At 50.9% G+C, this 22,820-nt stretch overlaps 7 protein-coding genes and 1 non-coding gene across 8 annotated transcripts; 5 read left to right on the top strand and 3 right to left on the bottom strand.

Annotated features, from left to right (window-relative positions):
- Nucleotides 1–192: 192 nt before the first annotated feature.
- DL89DRAFT_286806 (uncharacterized protein) lies at nt 193–1,410 on the top strand (the record flags this gene model as incomplete). The annotated part of the gene is made up of 1 exon (XM_040889888.1): nt 193–1,410. One exon carries the CDS (start codon nt 193–195, stop codon nt 1,408–1,410), a length of 1,218 nt encoding a protein of 405 aa, XP_040739823.1.
- Nucleotides 1,411–1,512: 102 nt separating this feature from the next.
- Nucleotides 1,513–2,480, bottom strand: DL89DRAFT_270662 (ribosomal protein L6). The gene is given in 3 exon segments (XM_040888783.1): nt 1,513–1,626; nt 1,646–1,919; nt 2,005–2,480. 3 exon segments carry the CDS (start codon nt 2,170–2,172, stop codon nt 1,601–1,603), a joined length of 468 nt encoding a protein of 155 aa, XP_040739822.1. The 5' UTR covers nt 2,173–2,480; the 3' UTR covers nt 1,513–1,600.
- Nucleotides 2,481–2,801: 321 nt separating this feature from the next.
- On the top strand, nt 2,802–3,700 carry DL89DRAFT_286804 (uncharacterized protein; the record flags this gene model as incomplete). Its single annotated transcript, XM_040889887.1, has 3 exons — nt 2,802–2,921; nt 3,007–3,173; nt 3,276–3,700. 3 exons carry the CDS (start codon nt 2,802–2,804, stop codon nt 3,364–3,366), a joined length of 378 nt encoding a protein of 125 aa, XP_040739821.1. The 3' UTR covers nt 3,367–3,700.
- Nucleotides 3,701–4,569: 869 nt separating this feature from the next.
- On the top strand, nt 4,570–5,187 carry DL89DRAFT_217424 (uncharacterized protein; the record flags this gene model as incomplete). The annotated part of the gene is made up of 1 exon (XM_040884330.1): nt 4,570–5,187. A coding segment is annotated over one exon (618 nt), but the record flags the coding sequence as incomplete, so codon positions are not given.
- A 474-nt stretch (nt 5,188–5,661) lies between these two features.
- On the bottom strand, nt 5,662–7,092 carry DL89DRAFT_310483 (uncharacterized protein; the record flags this gene model as incomplete). The annotated part of the gene is made up of 2 exons (XM_040890961.1): nt 6,525–7,092; nt 5,662–6,504 (listed from the first exon to the last, which is right to left on the bottom strand). Exons 1-2 carry the CDS (start codon nt 6,639–6,641, stop codon nt 5,662–5,664), a joined length of 960 nt encoding a protein of 319 aa, XP_040739819.1. The 5' UTR covers nt 6,642–7,092.
- A 61-nt stretch (nt 7,093–7,153) lies between these two features.
- Nucleotides 7,154–8,876, top strand: DL89DRAFT_270660 (putative nuclear matrix protein NMP200). Its single transcript, XM_040888782.1, has one exon. It carries the CDS (start codon nt 7,223–7,225, stop codon nt 8,783–8,785), a length of 1,563 nt encoding a protein of 520 aa, XP_040739818.1. The 5' UTR covers nt 7,154–7,222; the 3' UTR covers nt 8,786–8,876.
- A 90-nt stretch (nt 8,877–8,966) lies between these two features.
- DL89DRAFT_t140 lies at nt 8,967–9,039 on the bottom strand. Its single transcript has one exon. It is a non-coding gene; the product is annotated as a tRNA-Gln (tRNA).
- Nucleotides 9,040–9,422: 383 nt separating this feature from the next.
- Nucleotides 9,423–20,537, top strand: DL89DRAFT_286800 (uncharacterized protein). Its single transcript, XM_040889886.1, has 3 exons — nt 9,423–10,280; nt 10,359–14,512; nt 14,556–20,537. The coding sequence occupies exons 1-3, from the start codon at nt 9,575–9,577 to the stop codon at nt 20,430–20,432; spliced, it is 10,737 nt and encodes a 3,578-aa protein (XP_040739817.1). The 5' UTR covers nt 9,423–9,574; the 3' UTR covers nt 20,433–20,537.
- The last annotated feature ends 2,283 nt before the right edge of the window (nt 20,538–22,820 follow it).

Below are 22,820 nucleotides of genomic sequence, written 5' to 3'. Positions count from 1 at the left end.
CGTTTTTTCTGGTTGGCTGGTGTTGGCGCTTCTGGCAGGGGGCGGCTGCAGCATTGGGGAGGGTGAAAATTTTCTACTTTTTCGCAGGCAGATTCACACTTTTCCCCTTTCTCTAATTTTCCCCTCAGCTTCCAATTTCTTTTTCTTTTTTACAAGATGGCTGCCGCGGATTCGAAGAACCAAGCCAAGCCCATGACGGCTCTGCTCAATGAAAACAACGACCTGGGAGCTTTCGACATTAGTGCGATTCCGGCACATTTGGCGTCGGTGTTGGACATTGAGGCGACAAAGGAGGTGACATCGGTCAAGGTGGACCCGCTGGCGGTGCTCAAGATTGTGAAGCACTCGCGCGAGGCGTTCCCGACGTCGGTCAATGGGCAGCTGCTTGGTCTGGAGATTGACGGGGTGCTGGAGGTGACCAACGCGTTCCCGGTGCCGACACAGCCGGGGTCAGAGGAGGACATGACGAACTACCAGATTGAGATGATCCAGTGCCTGCGCGAGGTGAATGTGGACAGCAGCTCTGTGGGATGGTATCAGTCGACGCGGCTGGGGGATTTCATGCAGCAGCCGCTGCTGGACGTGCAGGCGAGCTACCAGGCGTCGCCGAGCAGCTCGTCAATTGTGCTGATCCACGACACGGCCAAGTCGGAGCAGGCGGGCAACCTGTCGCTGCGGGCGTTCCGGCTGTCGCAGAAGTACCTGGACCTGGCGGCGTCGGGCAAGTTCACGACGGAGGAGCTGGCGACCAAGGGTCTGACGTATGGCAACATTCTGGAGGAGCTGCCGATTGAGATTGAGTCGTCAAACCTGGCCAGCGCGCTGCTTGCGGAGCTGCAGTGGCCGGGAGGCAGCGTGCAGCAGGAGCTGCTTGACAGCCTGCAGCGGCCGTCGTCGTTCAACGCGCGTCTGCGCGCGCGCAAGCTGGCGGACCGGTCGGCAATTGCGGACGATGCGGAGAGCGACTCGCTGAGCTCGCTGTCAAGCCTGCTGCCGTCGCGACCGGCGCACCTGGCGCGGCCGTTCTGCACCAATGCGCTGGATCTGACACCGTCGGGGGTTACGCGCCACCTGGAGACCATCGGCGAGCTCATCGACGAGCACATCCACGATGCCAACCAGTGGATGTACTGGCAGCGCGGCGCCGCCAAGGAGAAGTACCGCCGCCAGCAGTATGTGCAGCGCCGGAAGAACGCCAACGCCGCCCGCATCGCCCGCGGCGAGAAGCCTGAGCCTGAGGAGACCGACAAGGAGCTGGACAAGATGTTCCGCACCCTGCCCGAGCCCTCGCGCCTCGACGCACTGCTCAACACCGCCAACCTCAACCTGCTGACCAAGGGCATCACCCAGAGCCGCGGCCCGGCCCTGACCAAGCTGTACATGGCGCAGGGGCTCCACGAGTCGGCCTAAGAATTTCCTTATAACAAAAAATACATACCGCATACATACGGCCCAATATCACCCAGCCCTTGGCACACAGTGGGCATTGCATGTTGCATGATACGTCAGGTCGGTAAAGAGAGCCCATGGAGTGGCCCCCTCATGATTTTTTGCACGAGGGAAGACTTCAAAGCAAAGAGCAAATTACTACTGAAAGAGTTTACTCCTCCTTGACAATGTTTGCCCCTGGCCGAGACGTAGATACCGTCAAGGAACTTACGGATATCCTTGTTGCGGACGCGGGTGGCCTGCTGGATGGAGGCGGCCGACTGCGAGACGTTGTCAATATCGTTACCGGTGAGGACGATCTCGTCCTTGACGTTGATGGACTGAACGACCTCGACGCCCTCGAGCATGGGGACCTTGCGCACGTGCTTCTCGCCCAGGAAGTTACGGATCTCGATCAGGTTCTCCTTCTTCTCGATGTTAACGCTGATGGGGAAATGGGCATAGACAAAGCGCATCTTGTACTCGAAGCCCTTGGTGACGCCGATGATCAGGTTGTTGATGATCGAGCAGACCGGTGCGGATGCAGGCAATGTGCTTGCGGCCGCCCTGCCAGACAATGACGCGGATGGTGTCGCGGGTCGGGCGCTGCACGTCCATGTTGATGTGGCGCAGGTCACGCTGCAGAGTGCCGCGGGGACCGGTAACGCGGACCTGGCGGGCCTTGACCTCGACAGTAACGCCCTCGGGAACGTTGATAACGTCGTCCTTGAAAATGTGCTTCATCGTGTTCTAAAAGGTGGGTGGGAGAGGGCGCGGTTGAGGCTATTAGTGCACGGCACTGCTTCGTTACTCATTTCGAATGGACAGCATTCCCCCAGCGCTAATTTCGCATTTCCGGAAATTTCCTCCATTTCCAGGGCGTATCGACAATTTTGGGCACATCCATCTCATCCATCCATCCACGCCCGGGAATGGTCCTGCGCTCGTCAACTTTGGCCCGCCGCAAGCTGAATCGATTCATGTCCCCTTACCGATTTAAAATAAAACGACCTGAAGATGGTGTCTGGAAAGGAAGAACTAGCACCATTTCCTGCCAGAGCCAGCGCTAACTAATTCGCGGGCTAAGGCAGGCCACTTGGCCACACAAAAATTCGAAATCGGTCTTGATCTGATTGGCACCAGGAATCACCAGGCAAATATAATCGGGGGATCTGCCTGCCAGCGCCTTTGCTTTTTTCCTGTTATCTTCCAGCCCGCTTTATGCGTGCGCTCTCGCTGTATACAGGCGTGTGCTCTCGCTCCAATTCGAGAATTTAAACTCGTAGTTGTTCAATTTGTACTATTTAACAGCCTACACTTTTCGCTTTCTATACGTCCAATTTATTCCCATTAACAATATCCATTTTGGCCCAATGACGTTCCAGAGATTGGCTGCTCTTTCGACCCGTGCGCGCATTGCACCCAGGCTTGTTCGCGGCGGACATGGCGCACAGCACTTTAACGAGCCCGGAGGCTACCTGTTTGGTGTCAAGGTAAGGACAGGGAGCACTCGCGCCTGCATATTTTAGCCGGGCCACTACTGACTGGTCGCGTCACGGTAATTTTCGATATATGTAGCCCGGACAAAAGTACGAGAAGGAAGGCTGGGAGACGATCTGGGTCGGGCGGGTTTCGGGTTTGCGTTTGCTCTGGCGGCCGTCGGTCTTTACTACAAGCCGGACACCAGGTAAGGGGACCGCTTTAGATGACCTCATTGCCCTTGTCCGACGACAAGCACGGGCACAGTGAGGGGGCGACAGGAGACAGTTCTGCCTGCCAACACTGCCGCTGATTGCGCACCAAAGGGCACTGATGCTAACATTATTCTATGTGTGGCATTTTTTTAGGGTTCGTACCTGGGCCAGGCAGGAGGCCGAGAGGCAGATGCGTGAAGAGGGTGACGTGTTGGAATACAAGCACACCGAGTACAGGGCTTAGACTTAGTGCTTCTTCATCCCTGGCTTTTCGATAAAATTAAAAATATCGTATTCGCGCCCTGCAGGGGTGGGTACGCCGGACAGGCACGGATGGATGGTGGTGTGGCTGGAATAAGCAGCTTTAGGAAATTTAAAGTCACCAGTTTTCCCTGCTGCGTCCTGATGGGACGGGCTCCCAACAAAGACCGGCCTGGGCACCGCTGGTCTCACTGTATTGAAGCTCAGTCATTTGAGGAGCAATGGCCGTCCACTCGGGAGAGGAGCCAGTGGTCCGACAGTTGCGTGGCCTGAAGCGTGTGCGGCAATGGGGGAAGCAGATTAGCTAACAAAGTGCTATTGGGGACGAGTCTTACCATCATCAACCGGTCCCCCCGGCTGCCCCTAGAAGGTTCGAGGCAGCGTTATTTTAACATAGCGGCAGGTGTGTCAGCTGGCGCCGCTGCTGTTGGCTAGATAATTCCCGATGGCCAAGCCGGGAAGAACCTCTCTTGGAATACCATGAGGCATCAGCACCCGATCGAAGGGGGCGCTGGGTATCTCGGAGCATGCGGGGTGCTGCATGTTTTTGCGCATGGGCGGGGCCAGGCCCAATTTTGGGGCAGAATTCGGGATTAGACCACTAGCCCAAGCAAGCGTCAAAGTGGGATGCTTTCTGGTCAGTCAATGAGCAAGTCCCAATAGCCGCTTGCTGCTGGTGCTGCTGCGAGGGGGCGATATCCTCTCCATTCCCCATCCCGTCCACCGGGGTGGGCTAAAGTGGAAATAGGGGCACACCACTGATCACACCAGCTGCCGGCCCCCAGTCGAAAAAGAACCCGGCTGCATGTTACACTCGTTGCATTATTGTTGCAGGATAAAAGCGAGTTTTTTGTTTTTGGTTGCTCTTGGCTCCGTCTGACTCGGCGCTAAAGGAGCTGAGCGGATTTGTATATATAGTGGGTCCCGGTTGCCAAACTACCCACTGCTTACCAAACACAGCTACAAGCTACATTATTCGTACAGAAACACACTTTTCCTACACTTTTGTTATATTTCCTCTCTCCGCTCTGATAGCCATATTTCTCTCTCTCGCTTCCCACTAAATAATATCATCACCATGGATACTGCTGTCTCAAGTGGCCGTACTACCCCCGACCAGGGCGAGCCCAAGGGAGCTCCGGCTCCTGTCGTCAACTACGCCGGTTACCCGTATCCCCAGGACATGGGAGCACCGCGCGAGATCCAGATTGTCGCACCACCCCCGCAGTTCCGCCGCTTCGGTAACGCAGCAGCGCTGGGACTGATCACCTTCGGCATGTGCACTGTGCAGCAGTCGATGATGGACGCCGGTATGTCTGTGGGCTATGGGCATGGCACGCGCTCGCTGGCCGGCCAGTGCATCGCGGTGGCCGGTCTGGCGCAGTTCGCGGCCGGTCTATGGCAGATCGCCAACGGCGACACGTTCGAGGGCGCTGCTTTCACGTCCTTTGGCGCCTCGTGGCTGGCCAAGGGTCTGGCAATGGTACCCGGCATCGGCGTCATCGACTTCCAGGCCAACGAGGACCCTGAGATCAAGCGTAAGCAGAACGGCATCCAGTCGCTCGCCTGGAGCATCTGGGTATTCATCCTGCTGGCCGGTAACGTCAAGTCGCACATTGCGAACATCCTCATGTTTGTCCTGCTGAACCTCGAGATCGACCTCGACACCGCTGGCATCTGGCTGGGCAAGGAGTCTGTCATCAAGGCTGGTGCCTGGATGGGTTTCTTCTGCGGTCTCATGGCCATGTACAACTCGGCTGCCATCCTTCTGAACGAGGAGAACTTTTGGTTCAACCTCCCGGTCGGCAACTGGTACCACCCGCCCCAGCGGACCACCGACGAGGAGGAGGGCTACGGGGCTTAAGCAGCTGGCAACCGTGCCCGTCACCTCTGTCTCTTGTGAATATATACCTGTCTCTTGCAAAGAGAAAATCCTTTAAATATATTTATTACCAACATGTACGCACCGTATGTGTACGCTTGGGTAGCAGACAGCGAATTGGTCATGGCGGTGTCAGAGGGATAGGTTTCCTCAGGCGTTTGGAGGATGCTGTGCCTCTGGGTGGGGCTTGTTTTCCGCAGACGCAGGGCGCAGAAGGGGACAAGTGCCCACCAATGCCCAGGTTTTGCACGCCGTTAAATGAAACGAGGAATTGCGAAAAAAAAAAAAAACGACTGACCCAAGAAAAGCTGTTTATTTGGTTGATCCTTCTTTGCAAAAGAGAAAACTACGAAACAGCCAGACAAGTCAGCAAGCGCACAAGAAGAGGGGGCGCACTTAGTCGGCCTTGAGGATGTCCAGGAACTTCTTGGAAGCGGACTTCTTGTAGGCAGCCTTGGTGGTCTTCTTGTTCTTGCCGAGGATCTCGGCACGGCGCAGAACCTGGGCGTACGGGTTCAGACGGACCAGAACCTGCGAGTTGCGCAGGGGGTTCTTCTTCTGAGTGTACGGGCGCTTGGTGAAGCGCGACTGGGCCGGGCGGACAACAGCCTGGATCTCGTCGGAGGCGATGAGGCCAGCGACATCCGGGTTGGAGATGACGGCGGTGGGAAGGGTGTAGCCCTTCTTCTGCTCGGAGACCTCAGTCTCGGTACCGAAGACCTTGTCCAGAGCCTCGAAGGCGGGCTGGGTCCAGATCACGAAGCGGCCAAGGTGACCTCCGGGGGCCAGCTGGAGCAGGTTGAGGCGGGTGACGTCAATCAGCTCAACACCAGGCAGGTTGCGGAAGGCGTGGGTGATACCGTTGTCCTCGGCGTAGACGACCAGGGGACCGCGGCGCTGGCGGTGGCGGCGGTTGCGCAGCTTGCCACGGCCGGCACGGATCGAGCGGGTGTTGCTGACCTTGGCGACGTCGGCGTAGGCCTTGAGGGCCTTGAGCACGTCAGTGGCCTCCTTGGTCTTCTTGATCGACTCAACCTCGGCCGAGACGACAAGAGGAACCTCCTCGATGGCCTGCACGCGGTGACCGCGGCCGACAACGAGGGCGGTGACGCCCGAGGCAGCAACAGCGGACACAGTAGCGTAACGCTTCTGGTTCACGTTGGTGCGGACGTGCCACTTGCGCCAGACCTTGTTGGGGGCGAACATGCGACCACCACGAGTCATGTTACCGAACGCGGCCTGTCCAGCGCGGTGCGTACCACCACCCGAGACACGGGAATACGCGCAACAGCGCGACCGGTACCCCACGACTCGGCCGAGGTCTCCTCACCAGCCTGCTGCTTGGCAGCGTACGGCTGACGGTGGTTCTTGGCCATGTTCTTGTGAACAAACTGGACAAGATCCGGGCGGATCGGGGCCTTGAAGACCGCGGGGAGGGGGACGGTAGCGTCGAGCTTGGAGCCGTTCAGGCCAAACACAGAAACAACGGGGCGGGCAGCCTATATGTTGGAGTTCGGGGCAGATGGGAATTCGAATTTCCGCCATTTTAATACCGTGCAGCTCGCATCAATCCATCATCCGATTCTGTTGTCGGTGCGCATCTCTGCGTCCATCCGTCGCGTGCCGAATCCATCGCGCCGACACCTACCATTTTTATTTTCGTTGAATTCGGAAAAGTTCAAGGGGAAAAGGATGTGACAAAATTCAAGCGCGCTTGTTGGCACTATCTTGCACCAACTGCTCAATAAAAAAATAACACACCTGAAGCGAAAAACGCACTGATCACCATCCCGATCACCATAATCAAGGATGTCAGATCACTGGCTCTGGCCTAGGCGAAAAAAAAGGCTGAAAACGCGTCGACATGCTTGTGTTGTGATGCCCTTGAAGGCAATTTCAAGTTCTCCCTCCCTCACACAATTGACGTCTCCAATATTCTGCCTGTCCAAACGAAATCATGAGCTTCATTTGCGCAATCTCGGGAGAGGCGCCAGCAACGCCGGTTATCTCTGCAAAGACCGGGCGCGTCTACGAGCAACGGCTGCTGCAAAAGTACCTGGACGAGGAAGGCCGGGAGCCAGGAACCGAGCACTCGCTATCCGAGGACGAAATCATTTCTGTGCATGCGGACCCACCAGCAGTGAAGCCACGGCCGCCCACACTGACATCGATTCCTGCGCTTCTGTCGACCTTCCAGAACGAGTGGGATGCGCTTGTCCTCGAGACGTTTACGCTGAAGCAGCAGTACCAGCAGGTGCGCCAGGAGTTGTCACAGGCACTGTACCAAAACGATGCATCGTGCAGGGTCATCGCTCGGCTGATCAAGGAGCGCGACGAGGCACGCCAGACGCTCGAGTCGCTACAGGCACAGGTCGGTGAACTGAGAACCCAGCAGGCAGTAGACGCAGATGATGCCGCTGGTGCTTCCATGGAGGTTGATGCTGGCAACCCCGAAGAGGTGTACTACGAAAAGTCAGCCGAGGTGGCCACGGAGCTTCGCAAGGGTCGTGTCAAGCGCAAACTGCCTGCCGATCTGACCCCTGCCGACCAGTGGAAGGCTGCTGCTCTGGCATCTACCGTGGAGTCGCTCCACTCGACGACCCAGCCTGGAATCCTGGCACTGGATGTCGATACCACAGGTGAGCTTGTGCTGACTGCCGGCGAGGACCACCACGCCGAAGTCTATGCGCGCTCGAAGGACCAAACCCTGGCCACGCTCAAGGGCCACACCAAACGTGTCAATGCTGCGCTCTGGATCAACGGCGGCGGCCTTGGAGAGCGCATTATCACTGCGTCGGCCGACAAATCGGTGCGGATCTGGCAGCCCAAGGCCAATAACACTCATGAGAATGCAAAGGCGATCGGCTGGACAAAGAAGCATGTAATCAAGACCCATGCGGCCGAGGTGACAAGCCTGTCTATCCATCCTGGTGGCGAGTATTTTGCCAGCGCCTCAATTGACGGGACCTGGGCCATCCACACCATCGACGGCGACACTGTCATCACAGAGCAGCTCGACTCGCAGATCACTCAGATCGAGTTCCACCCTGACGGCCAGTTCATTGGTATTGGCACCGCCGATGGCCTTGTCAAGATTGTTGACGTCAAGCAAAAGCAGACCTTGGCTACTCTTGACGTGGCAACCGAGGCAGAGGCAAAGCAGGTTGTTGGCCTGCACTTTAGCGAGAACGGCTACTACTTTGCCACCACAAGCGCAATGTCAGCTGCCGTCTGGGATCTTCGTAAGCAGCGCAAGGTCCGCGAGTGGTCGTCTAGTGACTTGGAGTCTGACGATGCTTCTGCCTTTACTGCTATCAGGTTCGACAAGACCGGCGGATACCTGGCCTTTGCCAACAACAAGCTTCACATCTTCCAGGTCAAGGGGTGGCACCATCTGTGCGCGCTGGGAGACAGCAGCGCCATCACCTCGGTTGCCTGGATCGGGTCTCTCTCGACTGGAATCGTTGCTGCCTCATCCGACAACAGCCTGCGTGTTTTCGAGCCCAAGTTGCTGGAATAAAAGTATAAAGTGTGCACTCGCATGTAGAGTTGCCTGCCCTAAAGCACAATTTATTCCTCAGCAGAAACGCGACAAGCAAAGCTACACTGCAAAATGGATCCGAGCAAAAATATCTTTTACCTCTGGCTGGTGGGCAAAAAGGAAAAGAAGCAGCTTCCAGCCTAAGCACCAGCTGAATGCCAGGTTCCACCGAGATTCGAACTCGGGTTGGCGGAATCAGAATCCGCAGTGATAACCGGCTACACTATGGAACCCGTAGCTTCTGATGACGCCTACCGGTTAAAATTCATATCTAGTCAGAAGGATCTTTGGCCACATCCAAAATTTAAGGAAAGACTTTACGATAATTCTCTAACGCTACCCTGCAAAAACACTTCTCTCGATTTCTAGTGCCTGGCTTGCTATACATGTCGCCTTCACCTACGGCTATCAAACAGCTAGGGTCTGTTGGCTGCTTGCATTACCAGATTGTATTCGCAGGAACCAAGCTACTCTTGAACTCTGGGCATTGTTTGATAGTGTGAGTGGTTGTTCTAAATATTGCTAGCAGTGAGAATTAGCATTGTCACTTTCTGTTTCACATACTATTTGCATCACTTTACAACCTGGGAGTGCCCGTCCTTGATATTGTATGAACGGTGTCAACATTCCTGATGCTAGGTGTCGCTTTACGCTAAAACCCACTGCATATAAATTGGGCTGGTGTTTGGCTACATGGAGTGCTCGCCTCATCCTTGAATTCTAATAAGAGACATCCTTTTCAGTCTACTCTGCTATCGTTCTTCAGCCATGCTCAACAGTACCATCGCTCTTCACGGAGTCGCCATCAATGTCCCAAAGGACGTTTACGGCGACGCATCCTACTTGGCCAGCGAATTCGTTCCCAGTAATCCTACGGCCCCTATCATTGTCTTGTCCGAGTTCATCGAGTACTGCTCCACAAAGAACTCTGGCGTTGCTATCGCTGCGTTCCAGCATTTCCACGCGTCGTACTGCTCAGTGGATAATATCCATGTCGTCATCTTGGATCACAAGTTGTCTAGGGACCAGGCGCACGCAGTTCTCCGAGGTTACTACTCGGTATGGACAGAGCTCGAGTCGCGTGGAATTCTCCCTGATGTTCCACGTCCAGCTCTGTTTACCGATGGCAAGGCAAAGCTTGTGGCTATGTTTGGTGGCCAGGACGGTATGAATGATTATTTTGAGGAGGGCGCTTTGGTGCTCCATACCTTTCATACGGTGCTGCACGAGTTTGTCAACGAGATATCAGGCTTTGTCCGACGCACGTCTTGCGACAAAAGACTGGCTGCGGTCTACAAGTACCCCTTGGATATGGTTCGTTGGATTACTTTGCCAGATACCCGACCACCAGCCCAGTACCTCTCTCGTACGCCAGTGTCTATTGTTACTGTGGCAGTTGTTCAGCTAATGCACCTGATGGTCTTGTATAAGACGCTCAGGCTTAGTCCAGGCGAACTTTCTCGGTCATTCAAAGGTAAGTCATCTCTGCGTGCTATCTGGTCATTCCTCGATAGTGGTTCAATCTACTAACATATCTGAAACCACATTTTAGGAGCTATTGGCCATTGCCAGGGACTTGTATTTGCTACATTGTTCGCTTCGTTGACTGATGAACAGTCTTTTTATGATTCCTCCAAGAAGGCGCTGGGTATTCTGATGGTGGCTGCGGCAAAGAATCAGATGTGCACGCCTCAGGATACGCTCAACAGCGATAGTTTTGCCGAGTACATTTACCGCGAGGGTACGCCTTCCCCGATGGTTGCGGTTCGTGGTATTAACAGACCTACTATCGATGCGCTGATTGCTCGGTTTAACCAGCACAGCACCCGGCCGACTGACTGCGTATTCCTGGCGATCATCAACAGCCATGATAGCTTTGTTGTCACTGGTCGCACCACAGTCGTTTTCCAGTTCATGAAGATGGTTCGTGCAAGCTATGCCCATCCGGACGAAGACCAATCGGATATCCCACCCTCGCTACGCAGGCCAGTTGCACCACAAGGTTTCCTGAACATCAACATCGTTGGCCATTGCGAGCTTTTGCAGGAGTCAGCCAACTGGGTGTATCCTGTTATTGTCGATGAAGGGTGGGGCATCGCAGCTTCTGACCTGAATATCGCTGTCTACACTGGAGCCGATGCCCATGATCTTCGCTCAGAGACCAATGCTACACGTACAATTGTTGATGAGCTTTGCATTCGTCTTATCAACTGGCCAGCATCTGTTAGCAGCGTGGACGCAACACATTTCGTCGACTTCAGTACGGGCGGGTTCAGTGTTTTCTCTCGGCTGACGCATAGTGTTATTCATGACAAAGGCACGACCATCATTAGTGCCACATCGCTCACTGCAGATCCCAAATCGCGCTTCGGGTCCAAGGCCGATCTCTTCAGATCAGAGCTTGATCGCGTCTTCTCTGCACCCAACTGGCAAAACGACTATACCCATCAGCTAGCCCGCTTTGCTCTTGACGGGAGAATATACATCGACTCACCTCTGGCGCGCATTCTTGGCTTGCCGCCAGTTATACTTGCAGAGGCATCCCCACCCGTTTCCAACGACCGGTTTGTGGCAGAGGCTAGCAATGCCGGGTACCACGTCGAGCTGTGTGGTAGCCATATGTACCGCGAGAAGGCGTTCAGGGAGAGAGTCCACAGAGTCCATGCATTGCTCACACCTGGCCATGGCTTTGCCGTTAACATTGACTATGCGAACCAGAACCAGTGGTCATTCCAGTATCCGGAAGTCCTGCGCATGCGTAGAGACGGTGTTCCAATCACTGGTCTCACCATCAGTGGCGGCGTTCCGTCAGCTGATACCGGCAGTGCAATTATCCGCGACCTTCAAAAGACTGGGATTCGGCATGTTTCGTTCCACCCGGACTCAGCACTTGGTATCCGTCAAGTCCTCCAGATTGCCACCGCCAGCACAGGGTTCCCGGTACTGATACAGTGGATGAGCAGACACACCAGTAGCCAAAAAACAGCCAAGGATTTCCACCAGCCAATTCTCGAGACATACAGCGAGATCCGATCGCTGCACAATGTGTTCCTTGTTCTAGGACTCGAGTTCAGCGTAGCTGAGGAGGCACTGCCATACTACACTGGCGAATGGAGTCTCCAATTCGACTGCGCGCGTATGCCAGTTGACGGTGTGGTTCCATTGTCAAGCCAGGTGATGGACACTGCTGGGGATACCCCAGCCGATGACATCAACCTTTCCTTGGTGCATGATGTCCGGGTTATTAAGGAGCTGTATCAGCTTGTATTCTCGCATCCGGTGGACATGCATGCTGGCCTGCTCACCACGCATCGAGAGCAAATTATCAGGCTACTCTGCAGCTATTCTGCGCGGCCATGGTTTGGCATAAATGCAGATGGAGGTGTGGTAGAACTGCAGGACATGACATATATGGAAGTCATCGGCCGCCTTGTCGAACTCATGTATACCTGCCACAAATCACAGTGGCTTGACATTTCCCATCGGAATTTGGTCAGCAAATTTCTGAGACGTGTAGAAGACAGATTCTCCAAATCCACGCGGCTGCGCATATTCCAGAGGCATAATATGATAAACGATCCGGCCGAGAAAATCGAAAACTTGTTAGAGGTTTTCCCTGCAATCTGCGAGACCCAGTTGTTTGCTGAAGATGTTGACTACCTCGTCGGGCTTTGTAGACGCACAGAAGGCAAAGGCATCCCATTCGTCCCTATTGTCGACACAGACATTTATGCATGGCTCAAGAGCGGGGACTACTTGGCGGTCAAGGACTCGTCTCTAATTGCCAACAGTGAGCCCTGGGAGATGGTTGTTCGGGGAAGTCATGCACCGGGCGTAAACGCAGATATGGTCTGGCTACATACACAAGGCATGGTCAGTAGCATTAACGCCGTGCTTGTTGACCTGATCATCCAGAATCAGTACGATGGCGATATTTCCAGAGTGCCACGTGTGGAGTACATCAGCCCGGATATTGCGTCAGCACCACCTGTCTCATCGGTCACATCAGCTATTAATCCGTCGGAACTCACATACGTGTTACCGGCCGAGAAGGCCCGGCTCCCAAGTGCTGATTCATGGTTGAGCACCCTGGCAGGCGCAGAGAAGAGCTGGCTTAGCGCGCTGCTGACCGCATCAGATATTATTAGAGGCACGAGGTATGCCAGAAATGCTATCCGGCGGATTTTGAGGCCGCTTCCCGGGCATTCGGTAAAGGTTACACTGGACAACGGGTTTCCATCCAGGCTGGAAGTTTTTGATCTTCAAGGAATGACCGATGTCTCCATCTCTATCGACAAATCCCGTGCCATTACTGCGACTATCTTCCACCGCATCTTTGAAAACACTTTCGAGCTCGAACTTGTCTACAAGTATGAGCCGACACTGCCAATATCCCCAATAGTCGAGATTGGTGATGGTCGTCTTGAGAGAATCCAGAGCATCATGGTGGCAGCGCTGAAACTGGGGGCAGACATCCCAGATATTGAGGCTGTCGACGTGTCCCTTGATGCTGTGCCTGTGAAGTGCAAGCCGTACACTGTTACCGAGGGCCTTGTTCGTCGCCTGTGTAACAGTGTTCCCAACATGTTGGATAGCTACATGCGGCATTCGGACGGCACCCAACTTGCCCCAATGGACGTTCTGTTCTATGCTACCTGGCCTGGTTTTGCGGCCATACAGATGTCACCTGCGTTATACGATGGCGCATTGGACAACGTCCACCTCTACAACAGGTTTTCACTGTCAGAAGGTGCGCAGCTGCTTCATGTGGGAGATATAGTGGACAGCGACATCCGCGTCACATCTCTGGAAAACACTCCTATTGGGAGAAAGGTGACGCTTGTGTCTCGTCTGTTCCGAGATGGAGCTCAGTTCGCGACAATCGAGAGCGCCGTTCTCTCACGCAACGTATTTGCTGACTATTCTCAGACGTTCAAGGCTGTTGATGAACCCATCTCACGAGTAACACTTGTGACCGCTGAGGACGTTGCTGTCTTGCGGTCCAAGGAGTGGTTTGTTTACCCTATGTCATCCACAGATATAGAACTGACTGTTGGCCAAACGCTGGAGTTCAGCTTGAAATCGGTTTATCGTTACAAATCCGACAAGCAGTATTCATATATCCAGACAACAGGCTCAGTTTATATTGTGGAACTAGCAGCCAAACGCTACCATATTGCAAATGTCGATTATATCAGCATCGATGTGTATGGTAATGCTGTCGTTGAGTACCTAAAGAAATCTTCAGTGGGTGTGGATCAGGAGAATACCTACGAGAACGAGGGAGTACCTATTAGCAAGGGTGATGCTCTTACTGATTCCTTTGTCTTCGCACCTAAAGATAACTGGGAGTATGCCCATGTCTCAGGTGATTACAACATCATCCACACAAATCCCTACGTTGCCAACTACGTCGGGTTGCCTGGACAGATCTGCCATGGCATGTGGACCTCGGCATCGACAAGGGCGCATGTCGAGCGGTTTGCTGCTAACGGTGACCCTAGTCGTGTGCGCTCTTACCAGGCCAACTTTGTTGGAATGGTTCTGCCTGGAGACCAACTCGATACCAAGCTGCTCCATGTGGGCATGAAGCGTGGGCTTATGCTTGTCGCCGGGAAAACACTCAACCAGCATGGTGACCTCGTGCTGACTTGCACAGCAGAGGTGGAGCAGCCCAAGTCGGCGTATATATTCACTGGCCAAGGGGTGCAATTTGCTGGGATGGGTATGGATCTTTACAAGACATCAGCAGTCCGCGCGGACTGTCTGGAGCCGTGCTGAGAGATATATGACACACACCTATGGTGTATCGTTGATGCACATACTGAAAAACAACCCCAAGGAATACTTGGTGAAGTTTGGTGGTGATGTTGGGCGCAGAATTCGGTCAAAATACCTGAGTCTTCAGCGCACACATGCTGGTGTAACGACGCAGCTTGTTCCGGGGATCACAGAGAGTTCACATCACTATATTCACAAGTCTGCCAATGGCCTGCTTAACGCCACGCTGTTCACTCAGCCGATACAGACAGTTATGTCGCTGGCGCAGATTGCTGACATGCGCGCACACGGGGTTGTCCAAGAGGATGCTCAATTCGCTGGCCACTCACTCGGGGAAATCGGATCACTAGCTGCAATGACTGAAGTTTTGTCTGTTGAGGACGCGGTCGACATTGCACTTTACCGCGGTCTGCTACTTCATGCATCTGTAGAGCGCGATGACCAAGGACTCTCGCAGTATGCAATGGTTTCAGTAAACCCAAAGAGCATTGGCAACGGGTTCAGCGAGACCCATCTCCAAGAAATCATTTGCCAGATTCGTAGCCGCCGACAGGAGCTACTTGAGGTCATCAACTACAATGTTGATGGCATCCAATATGTCGTTACTGGCCATACGGACTCACTCGAGGCAATGAAGAGAGTGATAGGCGCATTGGTCAGGGAGCACGTTGTGTGTAGCGACCCAAGCAGCATGGCCACTATACGCTCGGCCGTGCAGAGCGTGCTGGCGGAAACGATTGCTGGTGTTGCTCTCGAGAGCGGCAAAGGCACCACAGTAATCCCTGGCGTCGATGTCCCGTCACACTCTAGCCAGCTTGTTTCCAGTGTGGACTCGTTCCGGGGTGTTCTTGTGCAGAGAATCCCGGTAACTGATTGTTTGCCCAAGAAGCTCTGTGGACGCTACATTCCAAACATGACAGGCACTCTATTCAGCATTTCGCTTGGGTTCATTCAGGATATTTATGATATCTGCAAGTCAGATGCCATACATTCGATACTCAAGTCTTGGAACGATTCCAAGTACGAGGAAAGCTCAGCAAGGGCACAGCTTGCGCACACTCTCCTCATTGAGCTCCTGGCATTCCAGTTTGCCTCATCGGTGCGCTGGATCGACACACAGAATACTCTGTTTAAATACTCCGCGATTACACGGCTGGTGGAGATTGGACCAAGTGGCTCGCTGTGCCGTATGGCGCGCCAAACATTGACACCAGAGTATGGTGTTCGAAGAGAGGTGGAATTTCTTCATGTTGGCGATGACAAGGATAGGATCTATTTCCTAGACGATCCCGAGAACACCGACCCTGCTGCAGCTGACAACGTGTCGGAAAAGTCCGTGACCGAGTCAAAGCATGAGTTGCTACCTAGTCCAATCGATAGCTCGCCATTACTCATGGAAGCTGACACAGTGCAGCCGTCAGTGGCAGCTCAGTCAATTGAAGATGCTCCTCTCCAAGTGACACATATTCTTCTCTCGGTTGTCGGGCAGAAACTGCGCAAGAGCATGCTTGACATTCCATTGAGCAAGTCAGTCAAAGAGCTCGTTGCTGGCAAGTCCACGCTGCAAAACGAGATTGTCGGCATTATGCAAAAGGAGTTTGGGAAAAGCTTCCCTAATAATGTTGCCGAGAAGCCGCTGCAAGATGTTGCAAATAGCCTTGGGTCAATCGTGAGCTCGCTTGGGAAGCATTCAACAGCAGCCATCCAGCGCTTGTTTGCAGCCAAAATCCCAAGTGCATTCTCGCAGGCAAAGGCTCGAGCATATCTCAAATCGACCTATGGGCTTGGTAGGGGTCGACAGGATGCAGTTTTGCTGGTTGCAACCACTCTCGAACCAGCTAAGCGCCTAGAAGATGAGGCCGTGGCAAAGCCGTGGTTGGACGATGTAGTTCACAAGTATTCGATGCTTTCTGGGCTAGTGTTGTCAAGGGAATCTGCCCATGCGATTACTCCCCATGGCCACGCTTCGACCGTTGTCGATAGCAGAGAACTGGAGGCTCTGAAGAACACACAAAACAGTCTGGCTCTCAGGCAGATGCAGCTGCTTGCAGAGAGCATTGGTGTGAATCTCCAGGAAGGAACCAAAACAGTTGAGGAAATTCGCGAGAGGCTCTTGGAGCAGACCAAGGAGATGGAGCATATTCGTGGGGATATCGGTGATGATTTCATCCAGAAAACAAAGCCCCTGTTTAGTTCGCTGAAGGCTCGACGCTACAACTCGTACTGGAATTGGGCCCGCCAGGATGCTATGCAGTGGATATGCGACATTTTGTCAGGGAAAGAGGATCCCGACCAGGAAACAGTCTCAAAGAGACTGCATATGCTGCGCAACCGCTCGACATCTGGGCTGATGAAAATGCTAGATGGAATTATCGCGACTTTGACTGGGTCCACAGATCCACTTTCAGCGAAAGCACTCCTTATGGCAAAGAATATGCACGCTACTTGCTTAAATTCTACACAGGCAGATCCTGTTTATAGACAGCTGTCAGCTCCATTAGCTCCTCGTACATATATCAATGTAAAGGGTGATGTGATATATTCCGAAATCCCACGTAATGGCGAGTCTGATATCATGGATTACGTTCGGAATATGCAGAAACCTGATGAAGAAGGGGTGCCGCATATATATATGTGCCAGAAGGACAAATCAAGAAACTGGTTCTATTGCGAGTCACTGTCAGCTAAATATTTCCATGGCCTTACTGAAATTGCTACAAGAGGGTTATCATTTAAAGGCAGAGTTGCGCTGGTTACTGGATGCGGCAAAAACTCCATCGGGTCAGGGCTGGTTGAAGGGCTGCTTTCAGGAGGAGCGCGGGTGATCGCAACAACGTCGAGCTTCAACATGAAGTCAATTCGCTTCTTTGAAGAAATGTATCGCAAGTTTGGCGCCCGCGGTTCGGAGCTGGTACTCGTTCCATTTAACCAAGCCTCAGTCCAAGATGTTGAGCAGCTGTTCGAGTATATCTATAGCAAGGAGGGACTTGGGTTGGATATAGATTTCGTCCTACCGTTTGCCGCTTTCCCCGAACATGGAAAGGATATGACCAGTGTTGACTCCAACTCAGAATTGACCCTTCGAATTCTGCTTACCAACCTTTATCGAATGTTTGGCCAGATAAAAGCAGCCAAAATCAAATACTCCAACCTTATCACCCCTACAGTTGTTGTGCTACCACATTCACCGAACCAAGGATTAATAGGTGATGATGGTATGTATGGCGAGACAAAGGCCGCCTTGCATACATTATACAATCGTTGGTACACTGAGTCTTGGTCCGAGTACTTGTCGATCACTGGGGGCGATATTGGCTGGACACGCAGCACAAACATGACATATGGGAGTGTTAATGTATACGACAGTGTTGAAAAGAATGGCATTCGAACATTTTCCCGAGACGAAATGGCATTTAACATCCTTGGACTTTTAACGCCAGAAATGATTGAACTTTCGTACAATTCTCCACTGTTTGGAAGCTTTAACGGTGGCACTTTATACGACTTTGATATAAAGAACATCCATGCTAGTAGTCGAACACAGATGGCGAATGAGCGTTCAATGCGGAAGGCTGTGTTGCAAGCACTTGCAGAAGAAGGGTATGCTGAACTGTTAGAGGACGCTGGGTTATTAACTTACCTGCATATCACAGACCCACTTGCAACGCACAGCATAGCAAGCCCTAAGGTCAAGTCTTATGAACAGCTATCTCATCTGCACTATTTGGAGGGGATGGTAGACTTGGATAAGGTTGTGGTAGTTACTGGGTTTGGCGAAGTTGGTCCATTTGGAAACTCCGCTCTGCGATGGGAGAGAGAGGCATTTGGCGAGTTTTCAATTGAAGGATGCATCGAGCTAGCCTGGATCATGGGCTTGATTAAGCACATCTCTGGCAAGCACCCAACAACCGGTGAAGACTATATTGGATGGGTTGATGCCCAGTCTCTGGAGCCGGTCCGTGATGCTGATATCAAGGCCAATTACGAGGACCAGATTCTTGCACATACTGGAATTCGTGTGCTTGAGAAAGACATGTGCGAAAGCGGTGATCCATACCAGAAGAACTTTGTTTCTGAGCTGCAGGTCGATCAAGATCTGGAACCGTTTGAGACCACTGAAGAGGAAGCTGCCAATTACAAGCGCAGCCATGGTAAGAGAGTCGACGTGTGGGCAAATCCGGCTGGCTCGTGGTCAGTCAAGCTGCTCAAAGGCGCGATTATTCTTGTTCCGAAGGCGCTGAGGTACACGCGGTCGGTTGCTGCCCAGCTTCCAACTGGATGGGATCCCGTTAGACTGGGCTTGCCTCAGAGCCTTGTTGGCCAGATGGACCCAGTAAACATCTATGCGGTGGTGGCCACAGTTGAGGCACTAGTTCGGTCAGGAATCACCGACCCCTATGAGATCTATCAGTACTTCCATGTTTCTGAGGTTGGCCACTCAGTCGGGTCATGTATTGGAGGGAATACGAGTCTGTCGGGTGTGTTCCGTGGACGGTGGGCTGAGCGCGTATCAAATCCAGAGGTTCTACTAGAGGCCTCAATCAACACTACAAGCACATGGATTAATTCTCTCATCCTATCGGCCTCAGGGCCACTCAAGCCTTCTGTCGGAGCGTGCGCTACATCAACGATGACACTTGATATCGCTGTAGAAACAATTCAGAGCGGTAAAGCCAAAATAATGGTTACTGGTGCGGTTGACGCACTATCACAGGATATATCAAACGAACTTGCTATTATGAGTGCCACCGCTGATGCCGATGATGAGGCCGAACATGGGCGGTTCCCATCAGAAATGTGCCGACCATGTACAACAACAAGGAATGGATTCACTGAGGGATATGGTTCAGGAATAGCGGTTCTTATGTCAGCATCAGCTGCTATCGAAATGGGTGCGCCAATATATGGCGTTCTGGCCATGTCAACAACTGCATCAGACAAACTGTCTCGAAACTTTACTGCACCTGGCCAGGGAATTTTAACCATGGGCCGGGAAAGCGAAAGCTCTGGCAATTCACCGGTTCTAGATATTAGGTTCCGACGCCGCATGTTCAACCATAACATTTCGTACATTGAGAGCATGGTTGCTGAAAGCGTACGTAGTGGTAACGACATTCCACAACACCAAATAACAAAGCTAAAGAAGATCGCACAGAGCTCGTGGGGAAACGAGTTTTACAAGAACGACCCAACTATTTCACCTCTACGTGGTGCGTTAGCAGCTTGGGGACTAGGACCAGACGATATTGACATCGTATCATTCCACGGTACATCCACAACACTCAATGACAGGAATGAGTCGGAGGTAGTCCATACTCTATTGTCACAATTAGGTCGCACACCTGGACTACCAGTACCGGTGGTATGTCAGAAATGGCTTACCGGTCACCCAAAGGCTGTGGCAGCCCAGGTGATGATGAATGGGCTTCTGCAGGCAATGGATGCCGGAATAGTGCCTGGCAACGAGAATGCAGATAACATCGATATGGGATTCGAGCAGTATGACTATCTTGTGTATCCGAGCAGATCATACCGTGTTCCTACGATTAAAGCAGCTCTGCTTACATCGTTTGGTCTTGGCCAGGCAAATGGCAGTGCCCTTGTAGTCCACCCGGACTACTTACTTGCTACGTTGACAAAAGGGGAGCTTGAATCATATCAGGCGAAGAATAGTGAGCGGATAAGAAAATCACAAGGTTACGTTTCAGATGTGTTAGCAGGAAAGCACACATTTGTGCAAGTGAAAGAGGCACCACCATATAGAACTGATCAAGAAAAGCATGTGTATTTGGATTCACTTGCTCGAGCAAAATATGATCCAAGTACAAAATCGTATCATTACTAACAATAACTCATAATAGTAACTTGTATCCAAGTTGTCACCATTAATGGAGGCCATTCCTAAGTAAGAAAGTTTAAAGAAACTAAATATCTATTATCAGAATAACCGATTAATAATTAATAAATCAATTACTAGCGGTTAATAAATATTTTAAAATACAGAATGTTTAGTAATGGCCAAAAAGATATTACCAGCTTGATTAACTATTAAGCAAAAGTGTAAGAAAGGATGCTTCTATGAAACCCCCTTTGGCATCCTGAAAAATTTCAGTTGATATATAATTAATATGCTTCTACTGAGATAGAGGCTGGGTCATAGGAGGTCATTCAGAGCTAGTTATCTGCACAACAACTATTTATGCATGTTGAAACTATTGGCAATTTCAGTGAAATAAAAATTTCACCCAAACTGCCATCGGCATCTTGGAAAAGTTTCAGTGAACATAATTTCCTTGTGGTTGCTTAGCCACATCTATTGAGATATTGACTTTTGTTGCCCAATGATAATTAACCCCAAATATGCAAAGGTTTTTCTTTCTGGTTGAAATTATGTTCACTGAAACTTTTCCAAGATGCCGATGGCGGTTTGGGTGAAATTTTTATTTCACTGAAATTGCTAATAGGTCCAGCATGCATAAATAGTTAATAGGCAGATAAGTATCTCTGTATAACCCCTGTATGCTTGCAGAAACTCTGGTTTGACTAGGATAGAACTAACTGTACATTCTTCTCAGATGCAAACATTTGAATGGAATAGCAACTTGCTTCTTAACACAGTTCAGTTCATGAATGAATGCAGAACATTTGCAACTTCTTATGAAAAGCAGTGGATGGCACTTGTTGATAAAGTTAGTAGTTGTTATACTGTTTGTATTTATGTGAGACAACAGCATACTCTAGCATATTGTCATTGGTTTAACTCTATCACATCAAAGAAGCAAGGAATTATTAAGAAACTAAACAAGAATGATGATCCAATGGTAGTTGTTGCTAATCTCTCATTCAACAATAGGCCTACACTTTATCAAATATATGATTCACTTGAGAGTGGTCTTGAAACAGAAAAAGTTCTTAGAAGAGTTGATGAGAATATAACTATTGTTCCAAGTCAGAGAAACTCCTTCTGGTCAACTTATCCTACAACTAAGCAATATCACACTTTTGAAGAGATGGGATTAGTTAACTATAAAGGAATGCATATTGGTTGGATAGATAGTAAGCAAGCAAAGAGTAAGATATGTCTATCAGAAATGTCAGAGGTTGAATATTCTGCAAATGAGGAAAACATCAATGCACTAACAACAGCAATAGACAATATCACACTTGATGAAACTAGGCATATATTTATCAAAGAGAATACAGATCTGAAACCTTCCTTGTATAGAGTTGCTTACAATGTTCTTCAGTTAGATGATGAATTTATAGTTACACATTATGCACTCCATACTTTCAGAGGACATTCATACTTCTATGTTGATATTCATATTAAAGGGAGAGATACACAGCCAACTCTTATTAGGACACCAGCTGATAGTTCTATTGGAAAAGCAATTTCTCAACAACTAGGAGGAACAAAGCAAGAAACATATCTGAGAGTTGTAAGTGTAGGATATAGAACAATCACAGTTGAATAGCAGCCATTTTAAAACATAGTATAAGCAACCATTCTCTCCATATCTCTATGGAAAGTTTGACAAACATCATACACATGTTCAACCCTTACCTCACAATCAGTAGCAATATGTTGGATCCAATTACGCACTTGTATTGCTAAGTCATCACTCATATCAAAGTCATGAATAAGTAGTAGAGTAAGCATATCTCTTTCTTCCTCACACATCTCAGCTAAATGTTGCTTAAAGAAGTTCTGGAATGATCCCATTTTCTAAAATTGATAAAAGTTGAAATTTTTATTTATGACTACCTCACACAGATGGACAATCAATTACAAGAATTAAGAGAGAAGGAGTGGAATGTGCTCTACACAACAAAGTGGAGATTTCTTGATGAAGACTGGTTAGTACATAAACAACAGAAGTACTATAGGAGTGAAGCTCATGAAGTGAAAGAAATAAAGCTTATCAAAGATACACTTGTAAAGCAACTTGGAATGATCCCTGTGTTCTTCTTCCTAAATGTTCTATTTGGTGGAAAGCAGTATCCATGTCCTTACAGAAATGTTGAGAAAGGACTCTTGATTTTGTACCAGTTAGTTGCTGGGCTATCAATCAATGAGATGGAGAGGTTTATTCCTAAGAGCAGCTATCAGGTAATTCATAATATGTTCTATCTCTCAGAGTTAAGTGAGTTGAACAAGAAGCTTTCACACTACTTGCACACAATGTTCTCCACTCCAGAACTAAGAGTGATCTCAGCAAAGATTCAGAATCCA

Source organism: Linderina pennispora (genome assembly GCF_002104995.1).
Source record: "Linderina pennispora strain ATCC 12442 chromosome Unknown DL89scaffold_22, whole genome shotgun sequence".
NCBI lineage: Eukaryota > Fungi > Kickxellomycota > Kickxellomycetes > Kickxellales > Kickxellaceae > Linderina > Linderina pennispora.
The sequence above is the reverse complement of the archived record's forward strand: the minus strand, read 5'-3'. Positions and strand labels throughout refer to the sequence as shown.

What these genes read in the sequence shown, in the direction of transcription:
- DL89DRAFT_270662 (XM_040888783.1), bottom strand. Translation starts at nt 2,172, where the DNA reads ATGAAGCACATTTTCAAGGACGACGTTATCAACGTTCCCGAGGGCGTT. An exon ending in GCGACACCATCCGCGTCATT is followed by an intron (nt 1,920 to 2,004) that starts GTCTGGCAGGGC and finishes GGCGTCACCAAG; the next exon opens with GGCTTCGAGTACAAGATGCG.
- DL89DRAFT_270660 (XM_040888782.1), top strand. Translation starts at nt 7,223, where the DNA reads ATGAGCTTCATTTGCGCAATCTCGGGAGAGGCGCCAGCAACGCCGGTT.
- DL89DRAFT_286800 (XM_040889886.1), top strand. Translation starts at nt 9,575, where the DNA reads ATGCTCAACAGTACCATCGCTCTTCACGGAGTCGCCATCAATGTCCCA. An exon ending in ACTTTCTCGGTCATTCAAAG is followed by an intron (nt 10,281 to 10,358) that starts GTAAGTCATCTC and finishes ACCACATTTTAG; the next exon opens with GAGCTATTGGCCATTGCCAG. An exon ending in ATATATTCACTGGCCAAGGG is followed by an intron (nt 14,513 to 14,555) that starts GTGCAATTTGCT and finishes ACAAGACATCAG; the next exon opens with CAGTCCGCGCGGACTGTCTG.